This window comes from Theropithecus gelada, chromosome 14 (genome assembly GCF_003255815.1).
Source record: "Theropithecus gelada isolate Dixy chromosome 14, Tgel_1.0, whole genome shotgun sequence".
Lineage (NCBI taxonomy): Eukaryota > Metazoa > Chordata > Mammalia > Primates > Cercopithecidae > Theropithecus > Theropithecus gelada.
Window position 1 is genome coordinate 1,085,825 of NC_037682.1, and position 24,643 is coordinate 1,110,467.

At 64.5% G+C, this 24,643-nt stretch overlaps 1 protein-coding gene across 9 annotated transcripts; it reads left to right on the forward strand.

Moving 5' to 3' along the window:
* Positions 1–96: 96 nt before the first annotated feature.
* On the forward strand, positions 97–24,206 carry TSPAN4 (tetraspanin 4). Of its 9 annotated transcripts, none has more exons than XM_025358193.1 (9): positions 97–204; positions 4,460–4,559; positions 7,523–7,602; positions 19,739–19,930; positions 21,581–21,655; positions 22,627–22,728; positions 22,808–22,939; positions 23,027–23,110; positions 23,659–24,200. In XM_025358193.1, the coding sequence occupies exons 3-9, from the start codon at positions 7,540–7,542 to the stop codon at positions 23,725–23,727; spliced, it is 717 nt and encodes a 238-aa protein (XP_025213978.1). In that variant the 5' UTR covers positions 97–204; positions 4,460–4,559; positions 7,523–7,539; the 3' UTR covers positions 23,728–24,200. The 9 variants fall into 9 exon arrangements, with proteins under 9 accessions (XP_025213978.1, XP_025213982.1, XP_025213977.1 ...); XM_025358195.1 differs by lacking the exon at positions 97–204 and adding an exon at positions 219–340 and having other exon boundaries at positions 23,659–24,206; XM_025358196.1 differs by lacking the exon at positions 97–204 and adding an exon at positions 229–335 and having other exon boundaries at positions 23,659–24,206.
* Positions 24,207–24,643: the final 437 nt, after the last annotated feature.

Consider the following 24,643-nt stretch of genomic DNA (forward strand, 5'->3'; position numbering starts at 1 on the left):
TTCCCCATGCGGCCCGGGGCTCCTGGGCCTGCGCGGCCGCGGCAGCAACAGACGACACACCCCCGCCCACCATCTTGGTGCGTCCCGGAGCTACGGCGTCTGAGCAGGGCCGAAAGCCGCGGTGGCGGTTCGCGTTTCTCGTGTCCGCTTGACTGACAGCTGCGCGGAGGGAGCGGACGAAGCAAGCGGGAGGCGGCGGCGCAGGTAGAGCGCCCGGGGGGTCGTGGGGGCGTGCGGCCGGGGTCTCGCGGCCCGAGGTGTCCGACCGGGAGCGGCTGGAGCCGGACGCGAGCGGGGCGCGCGAGTTCGAGCCTAGAGCCGACACGCAGCAACAAGTGGGGTCCGGCGCGGGGGCTTGGGGAGAGGGCGGGCGCGGGCCGTGGCGGGTCTTCCTGCTGCCCCTCTTGGCCCCGCCGGGTAGTGGGTCCCTCCGCCTCCGCCTCTACCCGCGGGGTGTCCGGGGCTCTCGGCGCCGAGTTCGGGGGTCCCATTCTGGACGCGGCCCAGCCCCTAGGGGCGCCGTCCTGGCCTCGGCCGCGCTGTTACGGCCCCCGCCGGCTGCTCCCCGCCCCGGCCTCCTGTCCGCGTTTTTTCCGCTCCTTCCCAGGAAGGGGGTCGGGGTGCGTCCTCCCCGGTCCCGGCTCTGCTGGGCTGCTCGCCGTCCCGACGCTGAGACGCGCCTCTGAGCACGGGGAGAGGGGGCCCGGGAGGGAGGTCGGGGAGGGCGTCGTGGAAGAGGTGCTCTTTGAATTGAACCTTGAAGACCCCGGCACAGGGGACCCCTGGGCAGACTCCCGGAGGCTGCACTGGCAGGACCCGCTGAAGGCCGCAGCTCTGCCTTGCCCTGGAGCTCAGGGCCTACGGAGGACGAGGGAGGGGGAGCCCGTGTCTCTCGGATGGAGTGCGGGGGGGCTGGCACCAGCACCCTCCTTGCTGTGCCCCTAGGGTGGGGGTGAGGAAATGGGGGGTCGGTGTGCAGTAGGAGGCAAAGAAGACTCCTTGGAGGTGGGAGGTAGGCTGTGGGGGGGGGGGCGGGGCGGAAAGGGGGCCCCCGGGGGGGGGGCTCTGGGCTGGGGCTTCCAGCTGGGGTGGGACCTGTGCTGGGTTCCAGGCATCAGCTGCCGCTTTCTCAGGGCAATGCTGGGTCTGCCTTAGTTGCAGGGGAGGAGGATGAAGGGTTTTCTGGATCCAGAGTGGTGCTGGCCAGATCCACTGCACACTTGGGATTTCTGCTCCCAACCTGGCCAGGGCCCTGGGCAGCTTCCCCAGTGGCATTTGTCATACCCCACCCAGCCACGTGCAGAGCCACGAGCGGAGGCCACTTCCCTTCCCTGACCCCCTCCCCCCAGGATGAGTGGACGCACATCCTGCTCGGGCAGAGGGGCAGGACAGGGGCCGTGAGTAACGGTGGCCTGGGGTCAGAGCCAGGCTCAGCTGCAGAGGCTGCTGGTGGCTGTGGAGGTGAGGGAGGAAGGGGGGTCCGGGATGTTAGCAGGGTGGGCCCTGGGGAGTGGGTGGGGGCCCGGAGGCTTCCTGGAGGAGGGTCCAGGGCCTGTCCTGCCCCTGTTCCTGCCTGCAGGAGTTGTTTACTCGGAGCACGGGGCGGGGAGAGTAAGCTGCCCTCCAAATCCTGGCTTGGGCCAAGCTGACATTCTTGGAATTCCAAGTGTGTACGCTTCCTATCCCTCCATTTCCTAGCAGAGCCCCTGAGACCTGGAGACTGCCCCAGCCTCAGGCTCTGTGCCCCTCCCCCGAGTCCCCACCACATGTGTGTGGAGGCTGCTGGGGAGCCCAGGCCTGTCCTCAGCCCTGACGGGGCTATACCTGAGGACCCTGGGGAGCCTGGGCCTGCCTCAGCCCTGGCTGGTGCGTCCCCCTGAGAGCGTGTGGGGCGGAACAGCCTGGGGCCTGGGCCCGACCCTCCTCAGGCTAGCGGGGGTGGGAGGGAGCCTGGTGGGGGGGCAGGGCACTGTGCTGGCCAGCAGGGGCCGGTGGGGGCCCCTCTCTCCTGGGTGTGGAGTGTTGGTACAGACCCGGCCTGGCTTCTGGGGAGGGCCTGGGATGGGGCCAGGAGGCGAGGCACTGGTTTCATAGAAGGGGGCGTTGTGGAGCCTCCTGTGGTCAGCACAGGGCACAGGGAGCGGAGGGTGGGCTCCCCCAAGCGCTTCCTGCTAGAGGAGGGGTCACTTCAGGGCAAGTGACCAGGGGAAACCCATGATTGAAGTTTTAGCTGCTGAGCCCCTCCCACCCCGGGTGTTGCCCTGGAAACAGGCCAGCCACGGGACCGGGAGGGCTGGGACCGGGAGCACGGGCCGCGCCCTCAATGGGATTCAGCTGAACTTGCACTCTGGTCTGGGATCACAGCCCGTGTTTCCCTATCTGTGAAGCTCAGGTGGGACCAGAAACTGCCCACCAGGAGGGCTGCATCCCTCCTGCCACTGAGGCCAGGCATGGCCTTTGGCTGGGAGAGGGTGATCATGGTGTGTGTCCCCAGCCTCGCCCCCACACCTGTGCCCTTGGCCCTGTCCATGGCTGGGACAGATGTGTGTTCACCCTGAGGATGTTGTGGGGTGGGGTGGGTGCACACGTGCCCGACACCTCAGCGGTGCACACAGCCAAGGCCACTGCCTGCCGTACCCACGACGTCCGCGTCCTCCCTGCAGTCCTGAGAGATCGGCATTTTGAGCAGTGGGGTCTGTAGATGGGGCCAAGGCTGAACTAGCCCCAGCCTAACCACTCACATGCCTGGGCTGGTGGCATTTGGGAATGTCACTGCCTGCCATGCAGCTGCCCAGGCCTGATGTGCCCCCCAGACTGTTCTGTAGGGGTCTAGGTTGCACGGGTCAGGGCCCGGGCTGTGGTGGGATGGCACCTGAGGTGCGGCTGCTCCTGGAGCCTGGGGGTTGTGGGAAGGTGCCCCCCAACCCAGGGTCCTAAGTGTGTTGCTTTCACCCCCAACTCCCAGAAAAGAAATACCCAGCAGTGCAGGGGAGGGTTACGGGGAAGGCCTGGAGTGTGGGGTTGGCCTCGGTGGTCCTGGGAGGAAAGACTGGGGAACCTCTGGACTGTCTGTCCCTCCCCTGGGGCTGGTGGGGGGATCAGAGTGGTGTCTCCAGCCTCCAGGGCTCAGGTTTGGGTGGGAGAGGCCTGGTCCCACCCAGACTCTGTGTGCAGCCCCCAGTCCCTGCTCCTTGTATGCATGAGGGGGTGCTAGCTTGCTTGGGACCCCCCCGCCCAGGGTGAGGGCCTGGGATGGGCACTGGGGCCCCGCAGGGGCTGAGGCAGCCAGGAAGCCCACAGCATAAGCTGTTTGTGTTGTCGGGCCTCCCTGCTTCCTCAAAGCTACCTCAGAGCCTGTGAGCCTGGGGAGTCAGGGTGTGTGGGCTTGGCTCTGCTGTCTGTCCTGAGCTGCCCCTGCTGGGCTGTGTGGCGACCCCGGGCTCTGGGCTGGGCCAGGACTGAGCTGCTGCCCTGCTGCTGGGGCTCAGAGAGGCCGCTCCACTGGCCTGGCACCCAGGCTACTGCAGACAGGCTGCTCTGTCGCATGGGCAGGCCCCTCTTGGGGGGGACCTCCCTCTGGCTTCGTGGGTGTCCGAGGTCTCCTTGCAGCTCAGTCCCCTGGGGTTTTCCAACCTGCAGAGCTCTGGGTGTCTGTCTTGGGGCCCTCGCTCAGCCAGGGTTGGGTTGGAGCCTCTATGGTTCCTCCTGCCCTTGGGCTACTGGAAGGACAGTTACCTCACTCCAGAGAGCCGGGTCTGAGGGGCGAGGTGTTGCGGGGTGGAGCCAGCAGGGCAGGGAGCGCTCGGCACTGCGTTTGGCTGCCCAGGTGAGTTTGGGGCCTCTCCCTGGCCAGAAATCCATGAGTGGCAGGAGGAGGACAGACTCCCCAACCCATGGTGGAGGAGGGCCTTGAGGGTCCTTGCTGACAGCTCCACGGGGAGGGCGCGAGGCCCCCTTCCTGAGCTGGGGTGTCTGCTCAGAGCCCAAGGCAGGGTGGGGTGGGAGTGCTCGTGCCTGGCAGGAAGCAGACAGCAGGCTGGTCCAGGGGTCTGGGACCCCAGCGGGGAGGCACTGCTGCGTGTCTGTGTGGGTGCAAGCGTGTGCCTTGGCCTGTGTCTCTGCATGTCCCTGTGCTGTGAGTATATGTCTTTGAACATGTGTTCTCTGCACACCGTGTCTCTGTGAGTGAGCCTGTGTCCCTGCCTGGCTATCTCAGAGGCCTGAACGGGCAGAATTTGGTGACTCAGTCATTGATTCAAAGCTCTCCTGGTTGGGGCTACTCCTCAGTGGTCTTCTCCCCCGAGTCTGGTGGTGTATCCCCCTGCCCACCCCTGACTGCCCCTCTGCCCTGTAGGGACCTGGCCCCAAGGTGGGGGTTCCCTGCCCTTGTCTAGGAGCATCTCTGGCTGTGCTGAGGGTGGAAGCCAGGGCTCCACTCTGCCCGTCTTTCCTTCCGCAGAGCTTGGGGCTGCCTTGGTTGCACCCACCGCCTGCCTGCCCACTGGTCAGCCTTCAGGGGCCCTGAGCAGCGCCTGGCCTCTTTCCTGTGGCCAGCCCAGGTATGTCACAGCCCGGCGGGGCTGGATGGTTGTGGTGGGCAGCAGTGGGCTTGCCTCTGGGTCTCGCTTTGCTGGCCCAGGGGCCTTGCCAGCCGGACACTTTGACAACACACCTGAGCGTCTAATCGGAGCTCCCGTGGGGAGGGGCTGGACTTTGGAGACCGGGTCCCAGAACACCCTGGCTGGAGTGTTGAGGAAGGACCCTCCCCGGCTGAGCTCTGACACTGTGGCCTTGCCCGGGCCCCTGCCTGTGTCTGAGCAACCCAGTGTGAATCCTGAACTTGGCAACAGGAGCAAGCCCAGCCCCTGCTCCTACTGGCCCTCGGTGGCCTTGTTTGAGGCTTTTGATTTCTTCTTGAATAGGCCTCATCTGCTCACCTGAGTGATGTGTGCAGGGCTTTGTAGATGGGAAAGGGGGTGACAGGGGTCTTGGGGGGCACTGGGACTGCATCCTGGGTGCTGGGCTGAGTGCAGGCACCCAGAGCAGCTCTCCCTTTGCCCTCCCACCCGCGTGGGACCCTCGAGCCTCGCCCGCCACTTCTCCTTCCAGCTCTCCTTTTGCCCTCCCACCCGCGTGAGACCCTCGAGCCTTGCCCGCCACTTCTTCCAGCCCCAGCCACAGCGGGATGCAGGAGAGATGGGGCAGGGGTGCCACTGGCTAGCCTGGCGGCAGATGCTCTCCTTGGGGTGGCTCAGGTGGTGTTTTTGACTGCAGGTGGGGTCTGGCTTCTTCCAGTCAGCCTGGGGTCCTCCCAGGTCCCCGTGGCACCTCCCCTTGCCTGGCCCACGAGTAGGTGCTCTGAGCACTGCCCAGGTCACATGCGAGCTCCCTGGAGGCGCTGCCCACGGCTGAGTGTCTGCCCTCGGGTTGTACCCGCATGGCCGGCAGAAGGGGGCCGGGCGCCATGCGGGTGTTTCCGTCAGGGTCGGGGTCCCAGGGTTCCTGGGGTCTCTGCTGGGCCCCGATGCATGGCCTCTGTTCTGACCCATTCCTGGGGCCCAGACCCACCAAAGAACCCTCAGGGGAAGGACAGGGTAGGGGCCATGGGAAGCGCCAGGATGGCCGTGTGGGCCTTCAGGGGACCTCCAGACTAGCCTCCTGTTCCGGGGGCCCCCTGTCCCCTTCCCCCAGCGAGGACCTGGGCATGGGGTGCTGCCCCGGGGCTTGGGCTGCAGTTCTCTACAGAACCCTTGGGGGGCAGCAGAGGCTTGGGGCAGGTCCTCAGGGGTGGGCAGAGGTGCAGGACCTCCCTGGGCACCCAGGTCTCCCACGGCAGTCCTCCCCAGACCTGCCACCTCCCACATCAGTTACTCCAGGAGGACCCAGGCCTCCAGAGATGGCCAGCCCTGCCATGGAGCACCCCTTCCCCTCCCTTAGCTGTCTCTCCCTCCTCTTTCTCCTTCCCTTCCTCATGCCCGACCTCTGGGCTTCAGGTCACCTGCCAGGAATCTGGGCCCTTGTGCCCTGCGGTGGAGCTGCGGCTTCAGAGACGTGGGGTAGGCTGCGGGGCACAGCTGGGGGCCTCTGTCCCCATCTCCGGCTGTGGGAGGCATGTGCGCACCCAGCATCATGACACCAGGAGTGCAGGCACATCTGCGCACGGGGCCAGTATGTCTGTACCTGTCGGGGGCGGGGTGGGGTCTCTTACAGGCTGATTTCCAGCCGGGGCTTGAAGAAAATGAAATTCTGGGCCTCTTGTTTAAAAATTACCAAGAATTTCAAGACGGGAACAGCAGAGCATCAAGCCAGCTGGGGTGGGTGCGAGCGACTGCCCTTGAAGCCGGCCCCGCTCCCGCCTTGGGGACTACACGGGGCGGAGGCCGAGCCGTACCCACCTGGAACGCTCTGGGTCTGGCCTGGGGCTGCCAGCCTCCCGCGGGGCTGCCTGGTCGGGGGGATGTCTCAGCAATCACACCTGCGCTCTTCTGTGTTGTGGAACCTCTCGTATAGTCAAAGACTCAACGGCACCCGCTCCATGCAGTGCAGGCTGACCCAGCCCTCCCCCCCGTCCGCCCCCGGCACTCAGGGCTTCCCAAAGCGCCCGGGGCGGAGTCGCCCCAAGTTGCCACCAGACAGCAACGGGGTAACCCTCCATTTGCGTGGTGCTTTGCGTATTGTTCGCGTGGTCGGAGGTCTCCAAGCCCGACCCGGGGCCGGGGTCCAGGCGAGGTACCGTGGGGGGAAGGGCTGGGGGCGTCGGTCGCGGGCCAAGAGCTGCCCAGGTCTCATCCCCAGGCCCCGGCCCCGGTCCCCAGTCCCCTCAGGCGTCCTTCGCGAGCATCTTCCTGCCGCGCGCCCAGGGTTGGGAGGGCTGGGGCGCAGGCGCCGGCGGAGGGGCCGGGGTCGCGGCTGGTGCGTTGCCGGGGGCTGCGATTGGTCGGCCCGGGCGGAGCGCTGGGGTTTGCCGGGCGGTGCGGCGAGGAGGGGAGGGGGTCCGCGCGTGGGCGGAGCCGCCGGGGATTGGCCGGGAGGGCGCGGGGCGGGGCGCGCGAGGTCGCGGGGCGCGGGGTCTGCAGCGCGCGGGCCGGGCAGGTGTTGGGGTCCAGCAGCCGGGGTCCGTGCGGATCCGCGCGTCCCGCTGCCACCGCGGGGGCCAGACCGGGAGCGGGAGCGGGGCCGGAGCAGGCGCCGGCCGGCGGGATGGGGGTTGCCGGGGCGGCGGGCGTGGGGCGCTGAGAGGCGGCCCCGGCACACCCGGGCGAGATGCGCCGCTCCAGCACGGACGAGTCCGCGTACCGGCGCAGCCCCTCTCCGGAGGGCAAGGAGCCGGGCTTCGCGCGCGGCGGCCCCTTCCGGCGCTACAGCAGCCTGCACGGGCGCGCGGGAGGCGGGGACGCCGGGGGCGCCTTCTTCGGCCTGCACGCGAATCCCGGCCCCAAGGCGGCCCAGGCGCGCTACACGTCGCCCAAGGGCAACAAGTACGTGGTCTTCTACCTGGACCTCTCCTTCATTTTCCTCCTAGAGCTGAAGCGCTGCGGCATGGCGCGCGCCTGCCTTCAAGCCGTTAAGTACCTCATGTTCGCCTTCAACCTGCTCTTCTGGGTGAGTCCGGGCGCCGGGGTGGGTGCCCGGGAAAGACCCGGGGTTCCTGCCGCGGGGGGTCGCGGGGTCTGGGAGGCCGGAGTCGCTGCCCCGGCCGGGCGTTGGGTGCGGTTGGGGGGGGTGGTCCAGGAGGACCCAAGATCGCTGCTCCGGCTGGGGCCCGGACTGGGCGGGTGGGGAAGGTTTTCGCTGGGTCTGACCCCTGCACTCCGAGAGGCTGCCCCACGCCCCGGCCCCCTTTCCTCTTCTCTCTTGATGGGACGGGACACGTTGCACACGTGCGCGCCGGGCAGGACCACCCGGGCACTGCGCCTCCCTTAGGGTCGGGATTCCAGTCCGGGTCGTGGCCCGTTTTGCGCGGGGCCCCGGTGCCTCCCCTGGGCCCGCCCCCTCCTCGGTGCAGCTGGCATCCTTGCTTCGGCCCCGCTCCTCCAGGCAGGCTACCTGCCCGGCCAAGGGACTCACTTCCGAGGGGTTGAGCCGGCTGCTGCCCAGGTTCCCCAGTCGCCGGGAGGCGCTGGGGAAGGGAATCCCGGACACTGAGCAGGGCCGTGGGCCATGAGTGCTCGCGGCAGACCCTGGCTTTCCCGCGCCTCCGGCAGCAGAGGCTTCCCTAACTTTTGCCGAGGTGGTGTCAGGTGTGCTCAGACTTGGAGTGGTGTCTAGGGTGGGCCCTGTGTGCTGGGCGGAGCAGAGCTGAAGTAGAGGGAGGACAAGGTTCCACCCCAGCCCCAAGTCGGCAGGAGGTGGGGCAGGACTCCCACCTGGCCTCATGGAGCCGCGACCCTGTCCTGTCCCTGGCCCCTGTGGAGGGCAGTTGGAGTTGGGGGTGGCCAAGGATGACCTGGGCCAGGCCTGGGGCTTTGCTGGCTGGGCTGGGGGAGGTGAAGTGATGCCAAGGTCATCCTGTGCCCTATCCTTAATTCCTGAACCAGCTCCTGCAGCTGGGAGTCAAGGGTGTGGCCTCAGCTTCACCTGGGCTCTGGGCTTCAGGAGGCTGTCCATCTGCATGAGATCCAGCTGGGGCCAAGTGCCCAGAAGCCTGGGTCCGCCTTCCCATCTCTCTCCTCCTGAGCCCTGGCTCCTTCTCTCGCCAGCTTGGGGTGGGGGCTGCGGGGGTCCCTGGGAGGGACAGCAGCCTGGGTTGCCTGCCGGGTGTGACCCAAGGAGCCTCCTGGTCCAGACATCCACCTCCAGAAGGGGTCACCCCAAGGGTTTGTTTTCTGCAAGGGACTCTTGAAGGGGTGAGGTCCAGGCCTGAGGGGTGCCTTGGAGGTAGGGGGGTGGGAGACATGGGTTTGGGCTGGAGCTGGTGGGGGTGGGGGGTGGGCTGCAGGTGGCTGAGTGACCAGAGTGTTTCTGTGATGGGGGGACAGGACCGAATGACTGAAGGGCAGTGGGTGTAGGGGCCCAGCAGGCAGGCAGGTCCTGGGAGGGGAAGCCCTCTCCTCTGTCCCCCCTCCTCCCCTCCTCCGTGGCCTGGACACCTGCCTTCAGGGAGAAAGAAGAGGGTCCCCGGGGGGGGGTCTCTGCCCTGAGAGCAGCCCACCTTCATGGAAGACCCCAGGTGGACCCCGCTTTGCTCTGTGAACCCCAAAGATGCCTCCATTTCTTTTTTTTTTTTTTTTTTTGAGATGGAGTCTCGCTCTGTCGCCCGGGCTGGAGTGCAGTGGCCGGATCTCAGCTCACTGCAAGCTTCGCCTCCCTGGTTTACGCCATTCTCCTGCCTCAGCCTCCCGAGTAGCTGGGACTACAGGCGCCAACTCACCCGGCTAGTTTTTTGTATTTTTTTAGTAGAGACGGGGTTTCACCGTGTTAGCCAGATGGTCTCGATCTGCTGACCTCGTGATCCGCCCCTCTCGGCCTCCCAAAGTGCTGGGATTACAGGCTTGAGCCACCGCGCCCGGCCAAGGCCTCCATTTCTACCGCTGGCAGACACACTCCGCCGTCCTCAACCTGGGAAGGAACACACCAGGAACCCTCTTGGGACCCTGTTCTGGGCTGGAAAATCCAGTTCTCTCTTTTTTATTTTTATTTTTTGAGATGGAGTCCTGCTCTGTCACCTGGAGTGCAGTAGCGTGATCTCGGCTCGCTGCAACCTTCCGCCTCTGGGGTTCAAGCGATTCTCCCACCTCAGCCTCCCGAGTAACTGGGATTACAGATGTGCATTACCGTGCCTGGCTAATTTCTGTATTTTTAGTAGAGACGGGATTTCACTATGTTGGTCAGGCTGGTCTTGAACTCCTGCCCTCATGATCCACTGTCTCTGCCTCCCAAAGTGCCTCCCAAAGTGCTGGGATTACAGGCGTGAGCCACCGTGACCGGCCCCAATTATTTTTTATTATTCAATCACCACCTGCTGCCCAGTCCATCAAACTGGAGCCCCGCTGGCCTCATACACCAGCCTTGGCGCCCCCAACCCTGGGCTGGTGTCCAGTGGGGGTCTGAGGGCGGGAGCGGGGCAGGGGAAATAAGAATGGGTGGGGGTTTAGTCAGGAGAGTCTGTCCTGGGCTGACGTCCACACCTGCTGTGCCGTGAGTCACTGTGAGCTAAGCCCCCTCCTCCTGGCAGGAGGCTATTTCAGGAGTCAGGCCTAGTGCCCCTTCCCCAGGGCTCCTTTCCTTTTGGGGGTGCCAGCTCTCTGTAGTAGGGGCTTTTGCATTTCCAACTCATCTGTCCTGCCAGGGGGCAGAACCTGGCCCGTTCCTCCTCAGAATCATTTCCTCCGTCTCCTCGGGAGTGAAGCTCAGGGGTTAAGGTGGTGGGAGGGGCATCCCCCTGGTGGGACCCCAAGAGCCCGTGTGTGTCTGTCCTGACCCCCCGCTGCCAGAGTCCTGCTGGGCCTGTGGGGAGGGCGTGGGGGAGCCCCAGTGGGCAGCCAGTGACCAGAGCCATGGGCAGTGGTGGGAGCCGGGGCGGGATGAGGAAAGTTGTGTGTGACTGGGGGGCTGTGCCCATTCTGGGTGTGGCTGTGGGTGTGGAGGCAGGGGCTGAGCCCTGTAAGTGGTACGGGTGTGGCCAGGATGAGGGGTCCTGTGGCACTGGGAGGAGTTGGGGGGCTGAGAGTGGGGGACCTGTGCCTGGCTCCTGTGCAGTGGTCAGGGTGCAGTGATGGTTCTGCAGCTTCCCTCTGCCCCCACCGTGCCCGCCTGCCCCTTAGCTTTGCTCTCCTGTGCCCTCAACCCCAGCCTGGCACCTCTTTCTCCTGCCTTTGCCTTCATGCTCTTCTCAAAGTCCCCCTTCTTCCAAATGCAGACCCTCCAAGGCCCTGACAGTACTCCTGGCTTCCAAGGTCTCTTTGGGTCCAGACCTGAGCCCCCCTCCACACCCACGGTCAGACTGGGCCCCTGGCTGAGACCACAGTCACTAACTGGACCTGGGGCAGCCTTGGGGCCTACTTGAGTGGGGGGAAGGAAGGGGCTCGCTCCAGAAGACTGATTGACGTATTTCTTTACAGCGTTGGTTCGGATTTCCAGGGCAGGCATCTTTGCTGGGGTCTGGGAGGGTAGGGCTGCTCGCAAGGGTCTGTACTCAGAGCCTTCAGCTTCGGGTGGAGTGGGGAGGGTTCCTGGGGCAGCCAGGGTGGGGAGGTAGGATGTGTCCTGGCCTGGTGGTGGGGCACCTGGTGGGGCCTTCAGAGTTCAGAGCAGTGGTGCCAACTCCTAGCCCCATGGGCATCTGGGGACACACTGCCTGCCTTCAGCTAATAGGAGCCCCCCCCCCGGTGATGGCAGCTCCACTGGGGCACAGCCACTGAGCCTGCCTTTGAGCCCTCCCTGCACAGGGTGGGGAGTGGGAAGCACGCGGCCTGTGATGGGGCCCGGGTGTCTCCTGGGAGCCCCATTCTGGGGGAAGCTGGGTGCAGGGCCCGTGAGCCTGAGCAAGGTGTCCTGGGTCCAGGCAGGTGCCGACACAGACACAGGTCAGCAGTAGTGAGGGCATGGGGGCTCTGCTGCCCCGGGACCCCCACCTTCAGGCCTCTGTGCTGCCTCGTCAGCTCAACCTCTGCCAGCAAACGCTCTTCCCTTAATGGAAGTGGAGGTCCCAGGGGCGGAGGGGAGAGGACGGGGCCTGCACTTCCTGCCCATCAGGGGTGGAGGCGGCTGAGCTCCTTAGCAAGGTGCCACCAACAAGGGCTGTCCTCCTGCCCGCCTGGCCTCGGCTCCTTCCCGACGCTGCTCCTCAGGGTGGGTGCCGCTCCCCTTCCCCTTCCCCTCCCCGCCCCAGCACCAGGAGCTCGGCGGAAGCTCAGGCCCTCTCTGCACTGTGTGGTTAGGGCCCCTCTGGGGGGCTGGGGTGGAGGTCGGAGTCCTGCCTGCCACTGTGGGACGCCGGGCAGGTCCTGCCCTCCTTGGGGCCTCATTTTCCCATCTGCACCACGTGGGGCGGTACAGGATGAGGTCCCCAGGTGCTGGCCTGACCCGGGGGGGTGAGTGGAAATGTGGGAGGCCCCTCAACCCCCTGCCACCTGCACTGACCCCCGGGGAGACACCCAGGTGGGCAGTGTGTCGGAGCCATGTGGTCCAGGGCCCCAGCCTGGAGGGGACACGGGGACTGTCCTGGCTCTGTCCTGTTTGAGCTGTCAACCCTGGAGGTGTGGGGGCCCCTCAGCCTGACTGCCCACTCTCTGTTGCCCCAAAGGAAGGTCCTGGCTGCGCTTGGGGCCTCTGCTCTGAGATCGGCAGTGAGCCTGGTGGAGGGGTGCGGCGGGGGCCAGTCCTTGGCTTCCCCTCCCCTGGGATGAGTTGAGGCGATGTCTGGCAGATGCCATGGCGAGCCCGCCTGGCGCTGGCCTCTGGGCAGCTCAGTGTCCCCGAGGGTGGCAGAGGGCTCTGCCTCCAGCTCCCAGGCCTCTCTGAGGAGTTCAACATCCCAGGCCAGCCTTTGGGGTCGGGATGGCGGCAAACTCCCAGCATCCATTTCTGAAGGAAGGCCCTGATGCTGGCAACCACAGTGTGTCTGAGCCTTGGGAAGTGTGTGGCTCCGGTGGGTGGGCAGCAGCAGAGGTCGGTTGGGGGACGCTGCCTGCCCAGCTGCGGGCTCCAGGTAGCTCTGGTGCTGTTGGGGGTAGGTCAGACTTGTCCACCTGGTGACACAGGCCTGGCACCATGGACCTCTGCAGGTTCCAGGTCTCAGCTGGTGGCAGGGCAGGCAGGCCGGGCCTCGGTGTGGAGATGGCTCTCTCCGGGGGCAGAGATATGGCATTGGCAGCTCAGGGCTGCAGGGGCAGGCAGAGAAGTCAGGAGGCCCACACAGGGGGACGGGAGTGAGTGTGGGGGCCTGGGCTCCCAGCTGCACCTGTGTGATGTGAGCCGTGGCCCTGGCCTGACGACGGCCGGCTTGCCTCCTTGCGGCTCCCACGCAGCCCTGTTGCACCCACAGCCCCGCTGGGTCACAGTCTCCTCCTAGATTCCTCCCCGCCCTCCAGCAAACTCCTACTCACCCTGCAGGACCCAGCATTGGCACCCTGGGCAGGTGCCCCCTGACGAGGGCTCTTCTGCTCTCCCTGCCTTGGACACTGGCCTCATGGTGGGCCTTGGTCACTGGGTGGGGCTGGTCTCCTCATCTCTGGGCCCTGGGGGCCCTTGGAGAGCTCCTAGGTTCAGGGGTGAGGGAACGGAGGACAGATGGGGGTGTGGAGACAGGATGTTGCTCGGGGCCCACAGCTTTAAGGAAACAAATCACAGCGAACCACACATTGTAAGTGGACAGACTTGTAATCCCTGGAAACCAGCATCCCAGCCATGATGGGATGTTCCCGTCAGCCCAGAGGGTCCTGAGGCTGTGCTGGCTGCCAGCATCCCTGTCTCTGGACAGAGCACTGGCTCCTGCGGGGACTCAGCCCCCCCATCCTATTCCAAGGACGTGGCTGGCAGCCCAGCCATCTGCCACACAAAGACGCGTGGCCGGAGGGGCAGTGGGCTGAGGATGGAGAGCCGGTCAGCGCAGCCCCCGTGGGCCTGGAGGGAGCACACTCCATGGACTCCAGTGACTGTACCCCTGCCCGAGGCCTCCAGGAGGCTCAAGGGGGCCGTCCCCCAGCACCTGCCCAAGAGGCTCAGGTGGGCTGTCCAGACCAGAAAAGAAGGGCAGAGCGGAGAATGCACAGGCCTCAGCAGCACCTGCACACGCTCAGCGCTGGGGGATGGCCCCCCGAGCCTCTTGGGCTCCTAGTCTTGGGCTGAGCCATCAGTTGCTGCTGAAGATCAGGGTGAGCAAGTGTCTGATGGACTGAGCCTGGGGCCAGGTGTACTGGACGGACATTGGCCAGAGATGGTCTCAGGCAGGTACTGGGGACAGGTTCTGGGCATCGGACAGTGTGAGCTGATGCCTGGGAGAAGGACGGGCCCCGGGCACCGCTGACTCTGGAGGTGAAGAGGTCTGGGATGGAGCCGCTCGCCTGGGCTGTTCCCCCAGCTGCCATCCAGGGTTCCTCTCCCCATCTGTCATGGGGCGGCGTCAGCCTCCCGCCTGAGCTTGTGTCTGGCCTGGTGGGGGCAGCAGTGAGGGAGGGAGGTTTTTAGCTGATTCCCATTTGTACTGAGTGCGTGGGGATGGGATGGAGCTCCTCTGGTTTCCGGGGCCAGGCCCAGATGCTGGGTGGGACCCTGGTAGGATACACAGGCTGCCAGCCACACCCCCAGCTGCTGCCCCTCTGGCTGCATTTGACCAGAGGGACCTGGCCCTCCTGGCCTCAGCCCTGCTCATTCTGCCTTTGATGTTCTGTCTCCAAGCAAATGGGGTGCATTTTCTCTTGCACTTAAAGGCTATAATTTTCCTGCCAAAATGTTTTAAAAGCTGCACACACAGAAACATGTTCAAAATTGCAGGTAATTTTATTAACCACGTGCACACACTTTATCTGTGTGGGTCTACCAGCATGCAGGTGCAGCACGCTGGGGCCTGGGGGACGCCGGGTCGCAGGGCAAGACTGCGCGGGTGGGGCCACGTGTGATGGTGTGAGGCAGCATCTGTGGCAATGTGGGCTGGTGTGTGTCACAGTGTGTGTGACTGAGCCAGGGCCCTGGCGACACCGGGTCGCAGGGAAGGCTCCGTCTCAAAAAAAAAAAACAAAACCCAAACTAAAAAAACAAAAACCCAAACAAAAAACACACAGTGTGTGTGTGTGTGGCCACGTGTGATGGTGTGAGGCGTCTGTGGCGATGTGGGCTGTCGTCTGCCACAGTGTGTGACCGAACCCGCCTGGTGACAGCGAGTGGGTGGGTCTTTCCTGCCATCTCGGGTGGAGGTGAGGATGTTTCGTGGAGTGTTAATTAGGGAAATCAGTTCCCACCAGGGCTGGGGCAGTTGTGGAAGGGGTCCAGGGCTGGAGGTGTAAGGCCCCTTCCTGCCCAGCCCCTGTGGAACGTGGGTGTCCCACACCTGGCATGGCACCAGTCACTCTGCACACGTCCTCCCTGTGCCCTTCGAGGCATCCCCTTGGGGCGAGGGGAGCTCCGAACCGCTCATTTTCCTGCTGACAGGAGAGGTCTGCCGTCCTTGGAAGGCAGAGGCAGACGGTGCAGGCGGTTTTTTTTTTTTTTTTTTTGAGACTGAGTCTCTGTCGTTCAGGCTGGAGTGCAGTGGCGCTATCTTGGCTCACTGCAAGCTCTGCCTCCTGGGTTCACGCCATTCTCCTACCTCAGCCTCCCGAGTAGCTGGGACTACAGGCGCCCGCCACCTCGCCCGGCTAGTTTTTTGTATTTTTTAGTAGAGACAGGGTTTCACCGTGTTAGCCAGGATGGTCTCGATCTCCTGACCTCGTGATCCACCCGTCTCGGCCTCCCAAAGTGCTGGGATTACAGGCTTGAGCCACCGCGCCCGGCCATTTTTTGTATTTTTAGTAGAGACGGGGTTTCACCGTGTTAGCCAGGATGGTCTCGATCTCCTGACCTTGTCATCCGCCCACTTCGGCCTCCCAAAGTGCTGGGATTACAGACGGGAGCCACCGCGCCCAGCCCCAGTTTGGGTTTTAAATGACAGTTTTCTCTGTTGCGCCAGCACCTCCCCTAAGTTCAGGGACCTTCACCCACCAGCCTGGGCATTTAGCCTGGAATGCAACTTGCGGGGTTGCTTGGTGCTTGAGGCCAGGATATGCTCTGAGCTGGCGATGGCCATCTCTTCTTCTGGGGCCTCTTGTTTCCCTCTCACCTTCTGCCCTCATCACCTGGTGATCTGGACCCAGGGCCATATCCCTTCTCTGCCCAATTCTTGTGGCAGTGACCATGTCAGGCCATGTGTGGTGCCCTGTCTGCCCCTCCACGAAACCTGGGAACTGTGGGAGGACATGGGGACAGCCCAGGGCCAGGCTGGGGTTCCCATGTGCTCCTCGAGAATGCCCCTCAGTTCCACACGGCCTTGTCTGAACTGGTCTGTACCTGGTGTGCGTGTCCTTGTGCCCGACGGTCTGGAGGGAGCACTGGGGAGCCGTTGCCTCCAGGCCTCTCCCATGCTCCAGGATGTTACGAGGGACACCTCTCCAAAGATGCGTGGGTGGGGGTGCTGAGTTAGCAGTCAGCACCCTCAAGAGCCCGTCCCCCAGCTGCTGGTGCATCCCGTAGCAGGGCCAGGTCCCCCAGAAAGTGGGGGCATCTCTGTAGAGTTGGCAGATCCTGCCCACCCTGGGGCTGTGGCCCAAGCCCGGTGCTCCAGTGAGGACAGATTCTCTTAATTAGGGATGTCCCCGGCACTTGTGCCACGGAGCTGGCCTCTGGTCCTGCACACTCCAGACACATCCACCCTGGCTCACATACCCCGCTCACAAGCACCCTAGTTTCCATGCACCCCAGGCTCCCACGCACCCTGCTCACACGCACCCTGGTTCCCACACACCCCAGGCTCCTGTGCACCCCGGCTCACATGCACCCCCGCTTACATGCACCCCCATTCACATGCACCCCAGGCTCCGATGCATCCTGGCCAGCAAGCATCCTGGCCCACATGCAACCCCGCTCACACGCATTCCGGCTCAGATGTACCCATGCTCACACACACCCCGGCTCACACCCCCCCGGCTAACACACATCTCTGGGGTCACATGCACCCCAGCTTACACGCACCCCAGCTCACACCCATCCCGACACACACCCCTGCTCACACACACCCCCGGCTCACACCCATCCCGACTCACACGCACCCCTGTTAACACGCACCCCGACTCACACCCATCCCGACTCACACACCCCTGCTCACACGCACCCCGACTCACACCCATCCTGACTCACACCCATCCCGACTCACACACACCCCCGGCTCACACGCTCCCTGGCCCCCATGTACCTCGGCTCACACACACCCCGGCTCACACGCACCCCGGCTCACACGCACCCCCGGCTCACACACACCCTGGCTTACACGCACCCCTGGCTCACACGTTCCCTGGCCCCCATGTACCTCGGCTCACACGCACCCCAGCTCACACGTGCCCCGGCTCACACGCTCCCTGGCCCCCATGCACCTCAGCTCACACACACCCCAGCTCACATGCACCCCTGCTAACACACACCCCCTCTCACAGGCACCCCGGCTCACACATGCCTCAGGCTCATGCATCCCTCCCCTGGTGCATCTCTGGGCTGCCCTCTGCCAAGCTGTGCTGGCTGCCACCCCCAAGCCTTTTCCTGGTCTCCTGGGAAGCCTCCCCTATCCCCCTAAGCTGCTTCTGGGGCTGGGTTTACTCAGAAGCAACACCCAGGCCGGGCGCTGTGCCCAGGTCTCCTATTGGCTCCTTAGCAGCACCCCTGGAGCCATGAGGGGCTGTGTGGTCAGAGCTAGCAAGTTAGCCCCTGCCTTGGTACTCCGAATCCTGGGGCCCAGAGCACAGGGGTGACCCCTCTTCCTGCACCCGGTCTGTCCAGCTCCCCTGCGCCCCTGCGCCCCGTGCCTGGCCTGCTGGGGAGGGGCTCTGGGCTTGGGTGTCAGAGCTCAGCAGGCACCAGTGGCTCGGCAGAGCTTCCCAGGACAGGCCCTGCGCCGGCAGCCTCTGGACAGCGTTCTGTTGTGAACGTTAAGCAGAGATGCTGCTTTTGGAAGGCTGGGGAAGGACAGAGCCTGCATTCTCCCCAGGACGGCCTGAGCATGTGTGGGACTCGTGGGCCCCAGCAGGGGGGATTCTCCTCTGAGGGGATTTCACCCTGTGGAGCCCAGAGGGACCCAAGACACCAGTGAGAGGCCTGGCCTGAACCTCTGGGCACCAAGTGACCACGCTGGCCTTGGGCAGGGAGCCGTGTCCCATCTCCCCAGCACGGGCTCCTGCCTGCCAGCCAGTGAAAGGGTGGCGGCCTCCAACCTGCAGCCTAGTCTGGCTGATGCACTGCTCAGGGAGGGGCAGGGGAGCGTGCACACGAGGAGGGGGCATCTCCCACCCCCAGGCCCCCTGAGGCAAGAGTCTTGGGGCCTGTGGGAGCCCTGCCAGGGTGGAGGCCCTAGGCCTGTCTTGAACTGAGCTGGTGTGGCGGGTGGGGGTGGGGCGGCTGCTGGTGGCCAGCAGCTCATCTCCCAGCCTTGGTTTGTGTCTGGAAAGTGGGGTGTGACTCTGGCCACTGGGGCTTGGGAGGCTTTTATGGGGTGACTTGGGGCTTCTGGTAGCCCCCAGGGAACCCCCAGAGCCTGTGGTCTGGGTGCTCCGAGGGGCTCCATCGGGTGGAGGGGTGGCTTTGCCAGCCTACTCCCAAGTCCCGTCCAGTCGGGTGGGGCAGGGATCCCCCAGAGGGCTGTGTGGCCCTTCCCCAGAACCAGTCAACCGTTGGCAGCCCAGGACGTCTGCCCGCCACCCACCTGGGCGCCCACACTGCGGACCGGGAGCTGGTCAGCTTTTTCGGGCGACTGCTTACCCTGTGCCCAGGTCTGGAACGTATCTTCCGTCTCCTCCTGAAACGGCCCAAGCCCGAGGCCTCAGCGTCTGAGGGTGGGGAGTCCTGTCGGACCCCTGCTTCCCTTGAGGCCTTGCTGGGCTGGCAGCCTAGCACCCTGTCTCCGGGGGCAGGACCCCCTCGTCTCCCCCGCCTCTTCCTGTTTTAATTGATTTTTATAAGAACAAGCACTTAGGAAACACAGTAAGAGCTCCAGTGGTTACAGAGGCTGCGGGAGGTGCTCCTGGGGGACCCGCCTTCTCTGTTCCTGCCAGTGCCTGTGTGGCTGTAAGAAATCATAACTTGGCTGGGCATGGTGGCGCACACCTATAATCTCAACACTTTGTGAGGCCAAGGTGGGCGGATCATGAGGTCAGGAGATCGACATCAAGACCATCCTGGCTAACATGGTGAAACCCCGTCTCTACTAAAAATACAAAAAAGTAGCCAGGTGTGGTGGCAGATGCCTGTAGTCCCAGCTACTTGGGAGGCTGAGGCAGGAGAATCACTTGAACCTGGGAGGCGGAGGAGGTTGCAGTGAGCCGAGATGGCGCCACTGCACTCCAGCCTGGGCAACAGAGTGAGACTCCATGTCCAAAAAGAGAGAAAGGAAAGAAAGAAAAGGAAGGAAGGGACAGAGGGGGGCGGAGAGGGGAGAAGGGAGGAAGGAGGGGAGAGGGGAGGGAAAGAGGGGAGGGGGGAGAGAGACAAAGTGTGAGGGAATCAGCATTTCTCCTGCTATGAGTGACGGGACAGCCGGGGACGTCACAGAGACCTTCTTGGGAAGTGGGCACCGGAATCCTGAGGCCGCCTGCCAGGAAGCCCCATCCCGGAGTGAGGGCCAGGCTGGGTCTCCCTGACAGCAGTCTGGAAAGGCTGGAGTGGCCTGTCAGGTGGGGAATGGGCTTCTGTGCTGGGCAGACCAGAGGGCGAAGTGGGGTTGGGGGTGTGCACTGCGTCCTGGGGCCTAAGATCTTGCCCCTCTGGCTCCAGACCGGGGGGTGGGCAGATCCCCCCTAGAGGGAGGTTCAGGGGCACGAGGGAGCCCCCACCACCGTGGCCAGGGATTGTGGGTTTGGGGATGGGGTGCCAACTCAGGGTGTCGGGTAAGGACTGGCCTGTCCTGGACACCCCCCAGGGCTGCCATGGGATTTAGCAGGACTCCGGGTGGTTCTGGCTCAGGCCGGCAGGCGGTGTGGCCTTGGCTTGCGGGCCGGGCTCTGCCCTGGGGTCCAGAGCTTGTGTTGGGGCCTCACCCTGTGTCTCTCATGTTGCTGTGCCCCAGCTGGGGGGCTGTGGCGTGCTGGGCGTCGGCATCTGGCTGGCCGCCACCCAGGGGAGCTTCGCCACGCTGTCCTCCTCCTTCCCGTCCCTGTCGGCTGCCAACCTGCTCATCATCACCGGTGCCTTTGTCATGGCCATTGGCTTCGTGGGCTGCCTGGGCGCCATCAAGGAGAACAAGTGCCTCCTGCTCGCTGTGAGTGCCGGGGCTCAGGCATGCTCTGGGTGGGACCACGCAGGGTGGGGCTCCGGTGGTCCCCAGGCCTTGGCTGCTGCAGTGACCCCCAGACGCGGGCCCCACCTCTGGGGCCTGACCTCCAGGTTGGGAGTGTGGCTACTGTTGGGTCTTCCGGGCTGCACTGGGGCTGGGGCTGATTTGTGGAGTGGGGGCGGGGGTCACTGGAGAACATGCTGTAGCTTGTCGGGAGCCTCCCTTGACGGGACACTGGCCCTGGTGAGCACAGGCACAGCCCCATACACGTGTGCACAGGCATGCACAGCCTTTCACGGGCTTGCGGTCTCCACGACTCATTCCTGACCACCCCACCCCCGCTGTGGCCCCTTCCCCAGCTCCTTGTCCGGGGCCTGGTCTCTCAGCTCCCTGGGACCGTCTGCTGGGACCCTCCCAGCCCCCACCTCCCCTCAGGGGTGGACTTATAGGCAGGGATGTGTTTATCCTCCTTGGAAATGTTCTCATCACAGATAATTAAAAATGAAAAGGGCTCCTAGATGGAAACACAGGCTTGCTACCGATTAATATGCCTGGCTGAGGCCGTGGGCCCGAAGCGGGTCTGCAGCCTGTTGAGGTCCTAAATCAAGAGGCTTCAGATCACCTCTTTGTCTGAGAAGCCCTGGATGGGGTGGGGCCTCCCTTAGATCGCCTCAGCCAGCTCATTCCCCTCCGTACCCCTTCTTGGCAGTGAGCCCCCCATCTCTCAGCCTCCCCGGCATCCGTTGGGGCCCAGATCCCCCTGGAGGCAGTAGGTGGGGGTCTGTGGCAGCCCTGCTGGGGCTTGGAGCTCCTCCAACAGTTGAGGAAGCTGCTCTGTGTAGGCCCCGCCAGGCCTGCAGGGATAGAAGCCCTACCCCTTTCCCACAGGTGACTTGGGACCAGAACCCTGGGTACCTCCTGGGGGTGAGGGGCTCCTGTGTCCTTAGCCCAGCACCCTGTCTGCCCCACTCACGCCCACTCTGCCTGGGCCCCCCAGTTCCTGGACACACCCTGTCCATGCCTGCCTTCCTCTTGCGGGTGTCAGTGACCTCCACATGGAGGAGCAGCAGGGCTGGGGTCAGGCTGAGCTTCAGGGCTGCCGCCAGGAGGGGGAAGCTTGCATGGTCAGAGGTGGGGCTTGCAGCCTGTGGTCTTGCTGGAGGGGGCATCAGCCACCCTGGCTGCCCTGAGGGCTGTGACGTGGGAGCGGAAGGGGCCTCTGCAGCCCAGGTGTGACAGGCACCCCGTGAGGCACCCGCCGGACACTCACAGGCCCCTGGACGGAGGTGTCTGAAGCCAGCTGACAGGGGCTAGAGTCTTGGGAACAGGGACTTGTGCCCACTTGGGGGTGTCTGGGTTGCCCCAGGGATGGGGGCAGGGAGGGGAGCCCAGGCCAGCCCAGGGCCCTACCCTCAGGGGCTGAGCAGGACACGACAGCCACAGTCCCTGGACCTGGGGCCGAGGCTGAGGGTTCTGAGGTGGGGGTGGCATTCTGGGGTCTCAGATTGGGGGCCTGGCAGGGGTTTCCTGGCAGCACCAGGTATCCATGAGGTGTGTGGCCCTGGCCCCTGGCATGCTATGGGGTGGAGGCCGTGGGGCCTGCCAGGTCCCTGTCTGAGCCTGCCCCCCCAACAGTTCTTCCTGCTGCTGCTGCTGGTGTTCCTGCTGGAGGCCACCATTGCCATCCTCTTCTTCGTCTACACGGACAAGGTATGGCTGCCTCGGCCGCAGGCCCAGCTGCAGGGCTGGGGGCTCCATCCTCACTCCCAGGGGCCAGTGGGCCCGGTGTGGACAGAGCGGCCCCCAATCTGCCCTCCCTGGAGGCCAAGACAGCGGGTGTGGATTTACCAGGCCTGGAGGGGGAGCACCCCCAACCCTGGGAGGCTATGCTGTGCCTCTGCGGTGACTGGGGCACGAGGGCACTGCTCCCCCACCCAGAAGGCGCGCCCTAGGTCGTCCCCCGACACAGCGTCCCGGGCCGTCTGCTCCCAGGGCCGTGTCCTGGCTGCTCACCGTGGGGTTCTGCTCTGTAGAACGGCCTCTTCTTGGTCACTCATTTATATATTCAGCCATTTGTTTATATTGGGATGAAGTCACGGCTATTGAGGCTGCACTCTGAGCTAGAACACAACACTGCTTTGTTTTGTAAATCACACTGTCCGTCTTTGGCCCTGGGGATGTGCCCCCATCAACAGACTTTTCATTCTGGGGCACGTCCTGACTTCCTGGCACCGTAGGGGGCTCCAGGCTCCTCCTGTATTACCTGCCCTGGCCCGGGAATCAGCCCCTTTTCCAGGGTGCCCTGGGTCCTCACTGAATATTGGGGACCGTGGCCGGGGTGCTGGGTGGGCTCAGCGCTCACAGCTCCTGGCTTCCAGCTCACAGAGCACGGCTGCACGTGTCCTGACACGTGGAGTCACCTGTGTCCCTGTCTTCTGTCCCCCCAGGACCCATGGTCCTCCCCCAGTCTGGGGAGGAAGCCCAGTGGTGGGGGCCCTGGGCCTCAGGGCTGCTGGGAGGACATGGGGCCGGTGTGTCTGCAGCTTGGTGGGCTAGGAAGGGCAGGAGACACTTCAGGACCAGGCGCAGGAGGGGCCCAGCTTAGGGGCCAGCGAGGGGGTCTGGATGAGGGAGGCGGGGTACAGTGGGAGGGACCCTGCTGACCCCCCCCATACCCCCAGATTGACAGGTACGCCCAGCAAGACCTGAAGAAAGGCTTGCACCTGTACGGCACGCAGGGCAACGTGGGCCTCACCAACGCCTGGAGCATCATCCAGACTGACGTGAGGCCTGGGCAGGTGGGCGGGGTCAGCGGGTGCCCCCTCCCCTCCCGCCTCAGCCCGACCTGAGCTTGTCCCCCAGTTCCGCTGCTGTGGTGTCTCCAACTACACTGACTGGTTTGAGGTGTACAACGCCACGCGGGTGCCTGACTCCTGCTGCCTGGAGTTCAGCGAGAGCTGCGGGCTGCACGCACCTGGCACCTGGTGGAAGGCGGTGAGACCCCCACCCTGGGGTCTGGTGGGGGCCTAGAGGGCGGGACCGGCAGGCCCTTCCGTGACATGCAGGGCATGCCTCCTGCAGCCGTGCTACGAGACGGTGAAGGTGTGGCTCCAGGAGAACCTGCTGGCTGTGGGCATCTTTGGGCTGTGCACGGCACTGGTGCAGGTATGGCCTGGGGACTGCAGACTCCCTGCTACCCCTTTGCTGGGGCCTTCTGAGCCCAGGGAACAAAGTAGCAAAGGCCTTGCCCCCAGGAACCCATGATCGGGGAGGCTGGGGCAAAAGGAGAGTGAGTTCGGGGGGATGGGCAGGGACGGCCTGTGGGGACGGTGGGCTCCCTCCTAGTGGACAGAGGCAGAGGCTGGTGTGGGGTGGAAGCCGGCGGCTGTCCGTGCTGGTTGGTGGCCCAGGACTGGCCAGTGCGCAGAGAGTGGCAGCCGGGGTCCTGGTGCCTGTGGCCCCTGCTCTCCAAACTCCACAGCCCCCAGGAAGTCCTGGGTGTCCTCATGCTTGCAAGGCTCAGGGGAGGGTGCTGTGGCTTGAGCCGCAGGGGTTGGGTGGGGTGTGTGAGCCAGCAGGAAGCTGAAGGGCTCTGCGCTGTGTCCCCTGCCCCGGGGTCAGGGCCAGGGCACCTGCTGAGGACAGGGACTGCTCTGGGCTTGAGGCCTGAGGCCATGGAGCTGCTATGCCCAGCCCTCCTCCCCTCCCCACAGATCCTAGGCCTGACCTTCGCCATGACCATGTACTGCCAGGTGGTCAAGGCAGACACCTACTGCGCATAGGCTGCCCGCTTCTCTGCCAAAAGGACGCCCACAGGGAGATGGCCGTGCCCACAGCTGCCTTTCCCACCACCAGCCTCGGTGCTCTGCCCCATGCTGGGAGGAGGGAGGGAGGGACAGGTGCCCGGAGGCCCCGGAACCCTGTTTCTAGAAGGCCCTGGCTCAGGTGGCTTCAGGGTCTCCAAACCCCCCCTGGGAGGGGTGGCCACGTGCTGGCTATGGAACCCAGGGCAGGGGTGGGAGGGGTCTCCAGCACTTTTTATATTTACATATTCTCCAAAGCAGTGTTCACACGGGTGCCAGCCTGTGGCCCCCAGCCTCCCGGGAAGCGGGTTGGGGCTGCAGGAACAGGGGCTTGGCATCCTGGAAGTGGCCCCACTGGTCCTGGTGCTCCAGGCAGGGCCATGGACCCCTTACCTACATTCCACAGTGGGCCCGTGGGGCTCCTGGTGCATCCTAATAAAGTGTGAGCCGCAGCCCTGCGTCTACTGCTAGTCTGCCTTCCCTACCCCATCTTCCTTTCTGGCACCCAGGCCTGGGGCAGGGCAGCCTCTGGCATGAGGCTTACGCAGAGCCCTGTGGCTGTGGGGTCACCTGGTGCACAGGCTTGGGGGAGCCGCCTGCAGAGGACTCTCCAGACTTCTGGTTTTAAGGAAATCATGACATTAGCTCTAAGAAGTGGTGATGAGGCCAGACACGGTAGCTCACACCTGTAATACCTTTGGGAGGCCAAGGCGGGTGGATCACTTGAGGTCAGGAGTTTGAGACCGGCCTGGCCAACATGTTGAAACCCTGTCTCTACTAAAAATACAAAAATTAGCCAGGTTTGGTGGCAGGAGAATCGCTTGATTCTGGGAGACAAAGTGCAGTGAGTGGAGATCGCACCACTGCACTCCAGCCTGGATGACACAGGAAGACT